Raw genomic sequence first — 14,045 nt, 5'->3', positions numbered from 1 at the left:
ATATTTTATGCATATACCACTGAATATGAAGTCACAACTATAGGGGGTTTTGCCATTCCTTTTTATGAAGCACCTTGATGAGCAAATAGCTCTTTTTTTGGAGATTGTTTTTCACCCTATAATTACAGCTCTTGAAATCTATTTTGCTACTTTGGCTTTTGGTTACTTTAACTATCATAGGCATAGATGGATATTATTTGGGAAGGTGCCATTGTCTGTTATAGCATGAGACACCAGAAATCAGTTAGTACCACTGTTTTCTCTGATGAGCTCTTGGTTTAAGTTGGAGGCTCCAGGGTGATCTGGTCAGCCTTTCCTCTGAAGACAGCACTGTTGTCAGGTGAACCAGAACTACCTTTTGTTTGTTTGGCACAATCTCAATTCATGCTGGAAGATGAATGCGGTGTGGGCCATCCATAGGCTGGTGGGGGTTTCACAGGCATCACAGCAGTCCCACCTGGTTCAAGGTAGGACTTTTGATCTTTTTTCAAAAAAGTAGGTCAAACAAATACATTTTTACTACTTACATGGCAGAGAATCAACTTTTCTGTGCGGTTTTCTCTTGGCTTATTTTGTAATGGAAATGTAGACCATGCTGTTTTATAACCCTTTGGTTTCATCATTTCATGTGTTATTTAGAAACACTGGGAGTAAGTCATTCCTATTTTGATCCTTGCCTTAGAATCAAAAGGCTAAGAGTTTTTATCAGCTTGGCATGCCCAATTGCAGTTGCTGCTACTCAACTCTTAACATTCATCACTCTTCCTAACCTCAACTTACACCTTGTTGGATTGCATTGTCACATACCTGGTACCATTTCTGTCTTCACCACTCAACTCGAAGAGACTTGAGGGCAGGGAACGTATCTTATCCAACTCTGTATCTAGCCTTAGCAACTTGCACAGAAGGCACAAGATGGTGCCAAATAACGTTCTGAAATGGACAAGTGAACAAAAGTGAAAAGTAGCATCTTTGGCAAAGACCATCACCCCTACACTTCAGTCATTTCATTCTTTTTTCAATGCTAGAAGAAGATTGACATCTGGGAACTTTTGTAGTCACAAATTCGACTGGAATGTGCAATTGAAGCACTCACACAAAAACTGGTAAAGTCTGGGGCATCTTTTTAATCCTTCACTTTTCATAGTATGGAGCCCACCAAAGATTTTGAAAGTCAAATGTGTATTTATTCCACAGAGGAAACTTTATCAACCAGTACAAAAGTTTACTGGCACTAGCTGGTGATATAATGGGTAGTTTAAATCCTGCTAACTGCAAATAGTTTTTCAACAGTGTTTATGATTGTGGTAGAGTTTAGTGAGGTAGAAGTACAGATAACATAAATATTTCGACAAAAGCCGATTGTACTGGAGCCATAAATAAATTAGACCCAGTTTGTAAATAAATTTAGTTTTTGCCAGCAAACATTTATAATCCTCTCCTGCTGCAAACGATAGTAATTTATATAGAAGAGGTCTTGCATGCCTTTTTTTAAAAAAGTCAGTTCTCAATAGGAGACAGTGCCTGGTGCCCGTCAAGTGTCTTAGACTGTGTGACTCAATTAGACATTGAGGGATACTGTACAGACCACCTAATGCTACTAGTTATTGTACATGTTGATAATGATAGTTTCCAGAGACCATACATAGTTTGGTAGTCTATGAAGTTGTCATATTATATCATTCCCTTAAATACCTAGCTTGTGTTACCACTTAGCAATGTTGAAATTACCCCCTCTCAAATCATAAGTGCTGTGTAGTGTATGTATATACGTATGCATAGCACATCTGTTCATATTTTTCCAAATTTTTCATACTTTTTACCAAAGTGTATAATGTTTTCTCAGATTAAAAAAAACAACATTCTTTTATGCTTTTCAATGACATTCCATCCATCCCCATAGTTTTGAATGATTTTATGTTTAATATGATGTAGTGGTGGGAAATTCAATATGGGGGCCCTTATGGCTTAAAATAGGGGCAGAAAATTGAACTCTTTGGAACCATCTAAACTTGTTTTACACCGAAGACACTATATTTGCAATGGGGCCAGAGTCCATGCTGAAATTAGCCAAATCAAGGAATTTTTCCCACAGAATCACTCTGAGATCAAAAGTCATTGTTGTCTTTGCTACTAAGCCCTGTGAGAGCAAGGACCATTGTTCATTTTCACATAAAACCTAATTTTGAGACTCTAACAAAATCTCATTCTTTTGGGCACTCTCTGCTCCTTATCAAACCAAGAGTATGGTTAGAATAGTGTTCTATTGCTTGTTCACATTCCTTTTTATCAGCAAGCCATTGCTACAACTCCCTCTTCTGCCAGACATGCATAATTATTTTCTTTTATGTAGAACTCCTGGCTATAAGAAAGCCCTTCTGTTTTGTAACAGTAGGAAAGAGTCTGCATCAAGTCAGCTGTGAGAATGAATGTGAACTTACATCTACACTGTTTAGTCAGTTCTCTTACACACCTATCTCTCTTTATTATATGGTAGAAAGTAGAACTTGATCCCATTTACTTTTTGATCTTCATCTTTTTGGGGTTGTTTTGAATATTTTCACCCAGTTTATATTAGAATTCAGTCTACTTGCTGCAAAATGCCCCTCCTTCCTTTAACTTGTAGCTCCTGAGTTTTGGTCTCTCTTTTGGAGGCAAGAAGGATCTCTGCCAAAAGCCACCAGCCACACTTAGGTAATTATAATAAACAAGTTGAGGCTCTCATTTCACATGCAGAGCTGAATGAGGCAGAGCTGTGGTCAAAGGGATCCCAGTTGTTCCTCCATTAGCAATGGCACATTAATGTGTCCTCATGGTCCCTTCCCCTCTTCTTAAACACTTCTCTCTCTCTCTCTCTTTTTTTTTTTTTCCTCTTTTTTAAGGAAGCAAATCAGGTCACTCCTTAGCATGGGAAGGGCTGCTGCTTTCTTCTGAAACCACCATCAACAACATAAACAAATTAGAGGTAGTAAACCACACGTTCTGCCCACACGTAAACCACAGTCCTCACCAGAGGGCAGTCTACTTAATGTGAGAATAACAGCCCAGTTTTATAAGCCTCTACTGGGAATAAATTCCAGTTTCACTGGTTAGAGCAAAGTTAGGCAGCCAGAGTACAGTCTCTTCTAGGTTACATGTGAGAGAGACTAGACCAGTTCTCACAGTGTCTTTTCAGGAAATGTATTTTATAAACTTCTGGTATACCAAACCTTGACTATCCTTTTGTTTTTATAATGTGGAATCGGGATTGCTTGAGTGGAATGTACCTGGGGCTGAACTTGTCCAATGGGCCTTTTTCTGGACAGGGAAACAGAGACCCAAAAGAGCTATGGCACTCGTGCTCTGACTCTCAAGGTTGCCCTAGGTGCCAGAGACCTGTTGCTGAATACGGATCTCGATAATGGGGCTTGTGCCTCTCTCTCTGGCTTTCCCCAATTGCAAATGGCATGGTCTACAATCCCCCGTCTTGACCCATGAGGGAACTGTAAAATATTCTCTATACCTTCCTGATGCTGATATGCTTCCTTTCCTGACAATGGTTAGTCCTCAACTAATGTGTCCAGCCCTAAACTAATGTGTTCCGTCATCAGTAAATTCCTGCTTGTGATAGTCTTTTCTTAAATACCTGTTTAAACAGTCATTTAGATAAGAGTGTCCCATTTGTGTGCAACAGGAAATGCCTGCCTTCTTTTAGATACGCTGGCAAATAATTACTGTAGATATGGCTTGAATACTGAAAGGCTGTACTCTGGTCATTTCAGACTGGCCGAGGAGTAACCACCCACCCAGTCTGCTGCACCACAATTTCAGGGCATTTCTGTTTTACCCTAAATGAATCTGAAGGAAAATCACTTTGGGGATATAAAAAAGTTTATGAGAAAAGCCATCAGGTCAAAGCTTGCTACAAGTCTCTTAAAATTTGTACTGCTAAAAGAAAGTTGAGGCCCAGAGTTATAATGTAAAAAGAACCCCTATCTAATTGGTGATAAGTCTGTTCTTACCTGGGCAGTCCAGTGGTTATTGGTGACGGGGTTCCCTGACAACTGACTAAGCCAAACATTAACCAGGCCATGTTTTTCCTTGGAGTAGTACTCACAGAGCTTTAATGTCTTAATTTAGCTGTTTTAGATTCTGTAGTAGATACCGAAGGGCTTTACTGGTACCTCAGCTATGAATTTTCTGGCAATTTCTTTCCATAACCCTTTTAAAAAAAGTTTAGTTCCACCTCTGAAGAGGATCTTTTGAAAGTGGCCACACCCATTTCATAATAGCTTAGAAGCTACCAGTTTAATTCACAAGCCATACTTGTTTAGTGAAATGTCTGTGAAATTCCTAGGAGAGCAGAGAAACTCTTAATCAGATTTAAAAGCCACAGGACAACCAAGAGGTATGCCACAATCCTATGAGCAAGATAAATGTTTGCTCATTGATTTGGTCCCTTACTTCCAATTCATGTGGTATTTTCTGCCACCTCCATTGCTGGCCTCCCAACACTCTTTCATACTTTTTGGTCTTTTTGACAGCCCATAAATGAAATATTTTTAGGAAGCACTGGGGGGAAAAAGTTCCGTAAGAAAGAAATGGAACAGCATGGTACAAGGAAGTAGCAAATACTTGAGGAGCAAGGAAGCTTAGAAGGTCATTTAAAAAATTCCATGTGCCAAGCCATGTTGATAGATCATCTTGCAAAAATAATGGTCTCTGGAGACGTGAATTCTACAAGCGTGGTTTAGCATCAGAAGATTCCATGGAGGTCTATTTTCTTCTCAGCCCTCTCTGGAGGCAGCATGTTTCGAAGACCATGTCTATCAGCAGCTCCCATTCTAGTAGATGCCTCTCTTTTCTAAACCTGTACCTCTGGACCCTGACTCCAGTCCTTCAAAACTGGTTTAAGTCCATTTTCTGGAAAATCGTTTTCCTTACTTTTACTAGTTTCCTTTCTTCCTTTCACTGGGATCTTAAATTTCATTATCTTGGGGCCATTCTCCCTGAATATTCTGCCGGCCAGGTCATAGCCGCCTTCTTTGTTCTGTTTGTGCATCTGGCATTACTTGGGCTCCTCCCTTTTCCCCAAGCCCAGCAACACATTTATTGGTTGTGTTGCTGGTGCAGAAGAGCTGGGTCCTGAGGCCCTCTGCTTTCTCTCAAACATGCTGCTGGAACTGTTCTGGAATTGTCCTAACAAGGGAAGAAGAGCACATCCGGTTTGAATTTGGGGAGGAAATTGATGTCTTCCCCCTCCCTGCCCTGCCCCACCATTAGCAGGCACGGATGCAGGGACTCGCGTTCCTGAGCTCACGTCCTACCAGGAGGTCCCTGGTGGGCCTTTGAGGTTTGGCGGTGCCTCCTCTCCTCCTAGGGCTGGGCATGCATCCTCAGCTCTCAGCCACGTGTAATCCTTCCTGTCTGCTTGCAAGTTGGGCCCAAAGTGCTGGCGTTCCGGCCCACCCTCTTCTTTAGTAGCAATTAACCTTTACTGCAGAGCTTCCTTTGAAGTTTGCTCATGTTTTTATTACAAAACTGCAATGAGGAACATAATGGGGGGAAATGTCTAAATTTCTGAGTTACCTAATCTGTTCAATTCCCTAGCTGGTCTCCTCCTGGCAGTCGTTCCATGTAGTTATGATCTCAACCAGTCGGCCTGAGATCTCAAACCATGTTTCTGTCTCAGCCTATTTTGAAGATTAGCGAGCTATTACACACGCGCACACACACTGCACGTGCACGAGGGTGTGTGTATTATATGCATATGTGTGTGCGGCTGAGTCGAAAGAACTCATTTCTTGCTTAATGCCTACAGAAATCAGTCTTAACTTTATAGGCGGACTAAGTGTCTGTATGCTTTTAATATAAAAATTAACCTCTAGTTAGTTGCTAAATGTTTTCTCTCAATGAACGAATGTGAAGAGTAGAGAGGAAATTATTTATTTTGGTATCACTAATGATAATGCTGAGTGATAAGTATTATGATGGGTACTGAATGCTATTAATGGCGAAGCTTGGGATTTTGAATGGCATCTGCCCAGAAGATTTGCAGTTAAACTAGGCAGAGAGGCCAAGTGAAACAAATGGTGAGTTATATAAAACCCACAAAAAGAAAAGGCATTTTAGGCCAGCCTTGCAAATAAGATCCAAAGAATTACGAGTGAAATGGCATTTTTTTTTCTCTAGCTCCCTGTTCACAGGAGCTCAAATAAATGAAATCATTTTTCTCTGCTTTTCACTCAGCAGTAAATCATTGGTAATCCAAGGTTAGTAGAAAAGCAACTATGGAACTCAAAGAAAATAAAAGAGAATCTCTCTTCCTTCCTTAGGATGGGTAAGGACTTTCTAAGAAAAGAAAAATGTAAAAATCACAAAGGAAAAAAAAAATAGACCTCCTTCCATAAAAGTTAAAATTTTTGTACAACATAAACCCATTAAAAAACCAAATGATAAATAATTTATAGGGAAAGCAGCACATGGTGATTTTTTTATTATTTATAAGGCAGACCAATAAAAGCTCAATTAAAAGTGGACAAAAAGCAATGAGCGATTTGCAAAAAAAGAAATACGAATGACAAAAATATTTAGTCTCAGTGTCAACTGAGATGTGACTTAAAACAATACACATAGAATCTTTTCCATTGTATTAATGAATTTTAAAAGCCAGATATAATAGTAAGTTCTAGGATAGTTGATGGAAATATAAATTGGTATATACTGCTGAAAAGCAGTCTGTCAAAAATCACTCTTTTCTTACAGGAATCTAATCTAAGGGAATTAAAATGGACGAATATACATGTTTACATGAAGCGGTGTTTATCTTCATGGTATTTATGCAACAGAAAGTTGGAAGCAACTTAAGTAATTACCATGGAAATAGTTCATTTTTTTGTGGGTCCCCATAGTGGAATATTATGCTGCAATTAAATGTATATTTAGGAAATATTTTTAAAATTGTAAGTGTCCATAAGAAAATATAAGTGAAAAAGCAGGAAACAGACCATTTACACAGTATGGCCACAATTTTTTTCTTTTCTTTTCTTTTTTGTTTTTTTATTAAAGATTTTATTTATTTATTTGACAGAGAGAGATCACAAGTAGATGGAGAGGCAGGCGGAGAGAGAGAGAGAGGGAAGCAGGCTCCCTGCCGAGCAGAGAGCCCGATGCGGGACTCGATTCCAGGACCCGGAGATCATGACCTGAGCCGAAGGCAGCGGCTTAACCCACTGAGCCACCCAGGCGCCCCGAGTATGGCCACAATTTTGAAACAAACTTTAAAACATATACAAAAAAAAAAAAAGCAAATTGCCTAAGAATTACAGATATGGTTGGGTTTGGACACCTGCATTCCAGTCTCAGGTGATTTGGGTTATATTGCTTAGCATCCTGGAGGACCAGATTCCAGATTTGGAAAATAGAAGACTATTATCACCATGACTTTCTTATAGGATTGTGAGTTAAAGTAAGAACATACAGATACATCTTTGGAAGTTATCGTTATTATTGCTGTTATTTCTGCAGTTTTTCTCTTTGCAGATTCTGACATGCTTTCAGAAGGGAACTTTCTCAAGTGCAAACCTATGTTAGTTATTCAAAGAGTCATAGAAATAAATATACTCCAGTCCAAGAGTGTGATCTGGCTTGCTCTCTGGGATATTAGAATACTTAAAACTTGAATCGAAGAGGCTGATTTCCAAGAGCATTGCCTAAGTCATTTGTCTCCTATCCAACAATAAGCTTGTCTTTCTGTCCTCACTCAGTTAATGATGCATCTAAAGGATGCATGAAGCAAATTCTGGTAGCAGGCAGCTCAGCTCCAAGAAGTTACAAGGTTATTTTTCTTTTTGCGACCACTGATGTATATAGCAGTTTTTACTGATACTACCTATTGTAAATGGGCCCAATCCCCCCCTCCAATAACAGAGATTTAATGGAGATAGGATAATTGAGGTGGTTTGTCATTTAGATGAAATGTTTTAGCAGCTTTTTGGATAGTTCTTGAGTAATGTACTGGAAGCATTAGTTTACTTTGGTTTATGCAAATACTCAATGTGGTGTGCTAAACTCCATTTGCTGTTGAAAATTTCATAATGCTAGATTACAGTGAAATATTGTTGCATGTTTCAATATGTAAAACTCAGCAGTTTTCTATTTCTATTCTTTTGTCACCACAGCCCTTTTTATATTTAATTCAGATGATACTAGATGAACAGACGCTTGAAAACAAATTGCCTGCGTTTGCATATACATTTAATGCCTGCTTGTGGATGAATAGGGCCAAGAGTCTTTCTCCTTTCTTTGCGTGACCTATATAAGTTGTTCTTTAGGTTTAATTGGAATTTTTTGCCATTGTAAACAGAATTGCATTCAGGCTCTACATTCAAATTCTTCTGTGCAGCAGCCTGGGCACACATGTGTACTTTGTCTCCCCAAGAATTGAAATCTAAATGCACTCCTTTAGATTATGCATCGGGAGAGTTTGTGGGTAACTCAAAGGTCATGAGGTCAGCCATGCCAGTGGGGGGGCCCAGATGGGTTTATCTCTATCCTTTTTTAAGATTTGAGATCACTTTGATGGAACTGACAGTATGAGTGATTTAACCCTTTGAGGAAATAGGGGAAATTTTACTGACTTTTAATGGATAATTACTGGAGGAAATAGTTCTATTCACTTGGATGCCTTTTGGTTTCCTGCTGCTTAAGTGGACAGGTCTATAGATTATACAATACTTCCAATTTATAGACTTACTTCTTGAGAAAAACAAAGTCTGCACAATGTGTGATAAATCCCTTTAAGAATCTGTAAAGTAACTCTGCATTTGCAGTGGTTAAATGTTACAATTCTAGAGAGATGGTTTTTTACATATTTTTAGCTGTATCAAGAGTGCTGGTGAACTTTTGGATCCTAGGTTGAAGTGCAAAATCTCCCTGAAGGATAGATTTAGATAGACTTTATCAAGGGCGTTTGGACCCTGAAGTGTATTTCTCTGATGATATTTCTTTGGGGGCAATACTAAAATTGTTTCTTTTGATGCTGGGTTGGGAGAAAAGTTTATAATCTGTTGTGTTCTACTTCCATGGGTTTAAAGGTATTTAAAGGATCAAAATGGTTTTTTGCATTTGGTAGAAACATATTGACTTGGTTTAACAGTTCAACAAAATTATATGTTTAGGTTATCTATTTAGTAAGTATTTAGTAAGCACCTTTATGCAGATCACTTGGAGAATTTCTAAGAGCTGTGAGTTCTGAGTCTTCCCTTTATGGGCCAATTTCCTAGTTGGAATAACAGAGTCATTCATATGAAACTAAAGAGCAATGCATGGCATTATATGATCATCAGATTTGGAGGGTGGATTTTGTAGGGAGTCAAGGAAGGGAGATACTTGTGTTAAATGGAATGGTGAGGGGACAAGCTAAAGGTTGACCTGAGGATATGACTACAGGTTGGATGGGCAGAGGGGTGGAGATAGGGTGACCCAGCAGGAAGAACTGCGTAGGAAAAGCTCACTGAGCTTAGAAGACAGGGATAAGCATATTCTGGCCCAAGGTTTCCTACAGAGGAGTGCTGAGAATCAGAGAGAACGGGAGAATGGTTTTAAATTAAGAGCGATTTTATTTCAAGCCCAAGAACTCTGGATTTTCCCTGTGAAACTAATTACTGTGAATACTAATTACAAATTATTGGAGGGTGTATTGCATGGGAAGATGGGTGTGCCGGGAAAATAAATTTAGCAGCCTTGTACAGGCTCAGTGTTGAGGGATATTGGAGGTTGGAGGCTAGAGGTCTGGAGGCATATTTAGAGGACTGTTAGAGAATTCAGGAATGAATATGTGGATAAAATGAATGAGATGAAGGTAAAAATCTTACAAGGACAGCATTTAATGACTATACAGATTAGAGGATGAAGGAGAGAAAATGTCCATGTTATTTTAGAACCTTGAACATGGATAATTAGGGGAAAATGGTATTCTTAATAGACATGGTGAAGCAGGCAGGAGACTCAACTTGAGGGCAGATGATAATCTACAAGATTTTGGATATAATGAACCTGAATGATAATGGGCTTGTATGTTCAGTTCAGATGTCTCATAGGAATAAGGTTGGGTTCTGGTACTTGGGTCTATGCTTGTTTAAAATGGCATTGTCTTATCATTTGACTCAGGAACCAAGCACTTAATTAGAAAGATACTTCTGCATGTGATATCACTTTATATTTCATAAAACTTTAAGAGGAGTCAGTACTTGATCAATGATTGTTAATGAATGTTATAGTTAATAAATTTTCATAATGAATCAGAGAAGGAATTTGACTAGAACTCAGGTTTTGTACCCCTAGTCCAATAAACTACCTTGGAAGGTTTTAATAATTTGTAGAACTGCAGGGTTGCTAGCATCTTAAAGGTCATCTATTCTAGTCATCACCCAAAGCTGAAATTCGTCCATATTATTCCTAATTTATGGTTATCTAGGCTATATTAGAAGTCCTTTAATGGGAACTTAAAGCAACTCTGGAGGATCCGATTGACATTTGTCTCCTTATAATTTTAACTCATTTTTCTTAGTTCTCTCCTTGAAGGTCTACAAATCAAACAAATGGGTCCATAATCTCTGTAGACAAGAAATGTATGTTTATTTGCTTTAAGAGAACTGAAATCCCCTTCAGCTGGTGAACTGGTGGGAAATTCACGCTCAATCACAATCCTTTAACCCCCAGCAAACTGTATAAAAGATTTTAGGGTCTGAAATGGTGCACTCATTTATTTCAGGTAGAGGTGCTGTGCTGCCTTGTGGAGTCCTGAGAGCCCCCCGTGTGAAGTGTCCAGACTTCTTGTTACTCTGCCTTGCTTTCCCCTCTGGAAAACTCACCTATTTTCTTTAATGAATTTGTTTTCACAAATGTCTAGAGAAATCACCTGCTTCAAGTAGCTTTAATTCTCTGCATAAGTTGTTGATGCAAAGAATACCAATGGTTTGGTGAGGTGTTTGAAATAGGAAAGATAAAGAACAAACACAAAGTAATACTCCAATAAATAGTCCAGCTACATAGATTTAAGCCTTGTTGTCCATGACAGCCCTTGCAATCTTTGACAGTTTTCTACAATGTAGTCTAAGATACATTGCATGATACAACTTTCCAATACATTGTATAATGATATCACCTTCCAGTTTAGGATGGTTTGTGGGGTTGTAGGTACACATATGTTTATTTCTTATCTGTACTTTATTTAGACCAATCATTAAATTGCTGGTTGTTTCCCAGCTAAATAATGGATTGAGCTGGCCCATGAGAGTATTGGCTGTTGAAGATTAGCTCATTTGATTTATACATTCACTGCAGATAAACCAAAGTCCCCATCTGTGAACCACAGAGACTTTAATGCAGGCATATTTTAACAATGGCCTTCCCTATTTTTTCTTCAAAGAACAACTGAGTACTGGGTACTGAGCTGTGGGATTTTGATTCTTCTGGATTAGTTGGAATTCACAAAGTTATTATTTGTTCACAGGTCATGAGTGTGTATATGGCAGCTACCCTGAAATTCCTTTGGAAGAAATGCCAGATGCAGATGGAGTAGCCAGCACTCCCTCCCTCAATATCCAAGAGCCATGCTCTCCAGCCACATCCAGCGAAGCGTTCACACCAAAAGAGGGCTCTCCATACAAAGCCCCCATCTACATCCCTGATGACATTCCCATTCCTGCTGAGTTTGAACTTCGAGAGTCAAATATGCCTGGAGCAGGACTAGGAATATGGACCAAAAGGAAGATTGAGGCAGGCGAAAAGTTTGGGCCTTATGTGGGAGAGCAGAGGTCAAACCTGAAAGACCCCAGCTATGGATGGGAGGTAAGAACACATTTTGAGTTTACACATTTAAATGTATTCAGATGTGTGACTAATAGATCAGTTTTTAAAGTGGATATAAAATAAGCGAATTCAAAATGTTACCAAATGTCTTCAAATAGATCTTTAAGAACGAACCTCCTTTGTAATCTCGCTTCTTGTTATAAACAAAATGTTGCATAAAGGTATAGCATGATAGAGAAGAAATCAACTTATGAATGGTAAAGAATAGTATCAACTTACAAACATACCAGAGGAAACAAATGCAGTTTTTATAATTAGCATTTAGAGGCATCTAATGTGGCCATCCACATGGTATGTGGCATAAGCAAATAGACGTCATCATGTGACAAGCTTATTGTATTTTATCTTTTCTTTGGCGGCAAGGCATGGAACATTGGAGGAAACATTTGTTTTCTTGAGTTAATTTGGTTTTATTTTGTTCTACGTGGTCATTTTTCTCCATGTTCTAATATATTTTGCTACTCTTGTGATAACCCTGCTTTGATTCTACATGTTTCTGGAACATGAGCCCTGTACTGAATTCTGTGATGGTTCTTTATATTCAAATTGATTTAATGAATAATTCATACATAAAAATGATGGCAAAAAACAATATGAAAATTAGTTGCTGGTTTTAGCCGTGCTTTTCACAGAAACCATCTTGATAATATCTAAGAATGATAAGTTACAGTCTGATTACAAAATCAAAGTAAATTTTATTTCAGTAAGAACAGGTAACTATGTGATGCTGAGTTTATAATTCTTGTACAGATTCTGTAGCTTTATCTACTTTGCATTATTTTTGTACTCAAAAACTTACATGGTTAAATCATAACATTATAATTTCTGGAAAACCTGGTCTATATCTGCAAAATGTATAGGCAATTTCCATATTAGCAAGGAAGTGTTTTTTGGAGACATGATTGACCCTTGGTTTCCTAGTATTTCAGTTAGACAGAAATCAGATAAACTAGATTTATTTGGTATGTTCTCTTAATATTTATGGTCATTAATAGAATATATGGTCAGCATTTTAAATAGAAATAAATACACAGTGCCTTCAGGACTTAATTTCAAATTTTGTCCCCTTGTTTTATATGTATCCTCTTGTAAAATCTGTGCAAAATGCCTCAATCAAAACAATCCCTGTCTAAATTCTAAAATGCCGAAAGTTAAGATCTGGATTTGACATGCTGACAAGTAAAAAATCCTTCCTTAGGTTTGTTCTTAGCCACAGCTCAGGTAAAGTTGTGGTTTGGCTACACTGCTTTTAGACACATATTATTGATAAGAGATTTTTTTAAAAATCACTGTAGCATTAACTGATATGTGAGTTGAATAAGTTTTAAACTAAATGCGTAGAACTTTACGTCATTTTTGTTCTCCTTAAAATAAAGGCTATAAACATTCTAGTAATAAGTAACTCATTAAACTTTTATTACAAAATCTCCAGAGCTAAACAACAAGTTCAGTACTTGATGCTCAAGATTATCCAGAAGGCTTGGGATAAACCAAGGCTTAATAACAAAATAATTTTGCAATTACAGTGCTGATAAATGCAGGACTATGTCTCCTTAAACAGGATACTTATGGATTGGGGGATGAACCTGGGGAAAATTCAGCATTTAGAGGAAATTTAAAAATAATTATTTTTCTCCTTGGGAGTAGAATGTCTTCAGTAAATACACAGGAAAATACTTACTTTGAGAAAGGTAAAATGATTCTTTTCATTATGTTAAAACTGAGTTGTTTTATTGGTTGGAATTCAAGGTATCTCTATAAATAGTTCATAACTCTGGCTAAAGATCACCCATTTCCTCTCTCTCATTCAGGAATTCAGTTGATGGTTAATTCAGTAATTTTCTGCACCATTTTAATTGTTGCCCTCACTTTCCAGAGTGTGGATTATCTACTCTAGATGTGTTAATGAACAAAACCAGGGAAAGGGCTTTTTTGGTGATTTTGGCAATCTTGTTATCCATGGAGGAGTACTTGAGCTCTTGACTCTGGAGTGTCCCCACCCCTTCTAATCTTACCCTAGTTAATACAAAACCCAGTCGTGATCAACAAAGGCACTTTCACAAAGGCATCTTGCCCTACTCCTGCGTGCTCATTTTTAATCACTCTCCTGTCATATTTGCCCTCAGCGATGCCTGATTTCTCTCTTGTTTGGTTAGACAGATAATTGAATGATGGCTGATTTCTCTCCTGTT

General features: G+C 38.1%; 1 protein-coding gene across 10 annotated transcripts in view; it reads left to right on the top strand.

The window, feature by feature from the left end:
• MECOM (MDS1 and EVI1 complex locus) overlaps window positions 1-14,045 on the top strand; it is a 540,895-nt gene that overhangs the window by 251,286 nt on the left and 275,564 nt on the right. For all 10 annotated transcript variants that reach the window (XM_032836115.1, XM_032836111.1, XM_032836110.1 and 7 more), the window contains one exon: window positions 11,495-11,832. In XM_032836115.1, the coding sequence (XP_032692006.1) occupies window positions 11,495-11,832 (338 nt within the window). The remainder of the gene's footprint in view (window positions 1-11,494; window positions 11,833-14,045) is intronic.

The sequence above is a fragment of the Lontra canadensis genome, unplaced genomic scaffold (assembly GCF_010015895.1).
Source record: "Lontra canadensis isolate GAN:19392208 unplaced genomic scaffold, GSC_riverotter_1.0 scaffold90, whole genome shotgun sequence".
Classification (NCBI taxonomy): Eukaryota; Metazoa; Chordata; class Mammalia; order Carnivora; family Mustelidae; genus Lontra; species Lontra canadensis.
The sequence above is the reverse complement of the archived record's forward strand: the minus strand, read 5'-3'. Positions and strand labels throughout refer to the sequence as shown.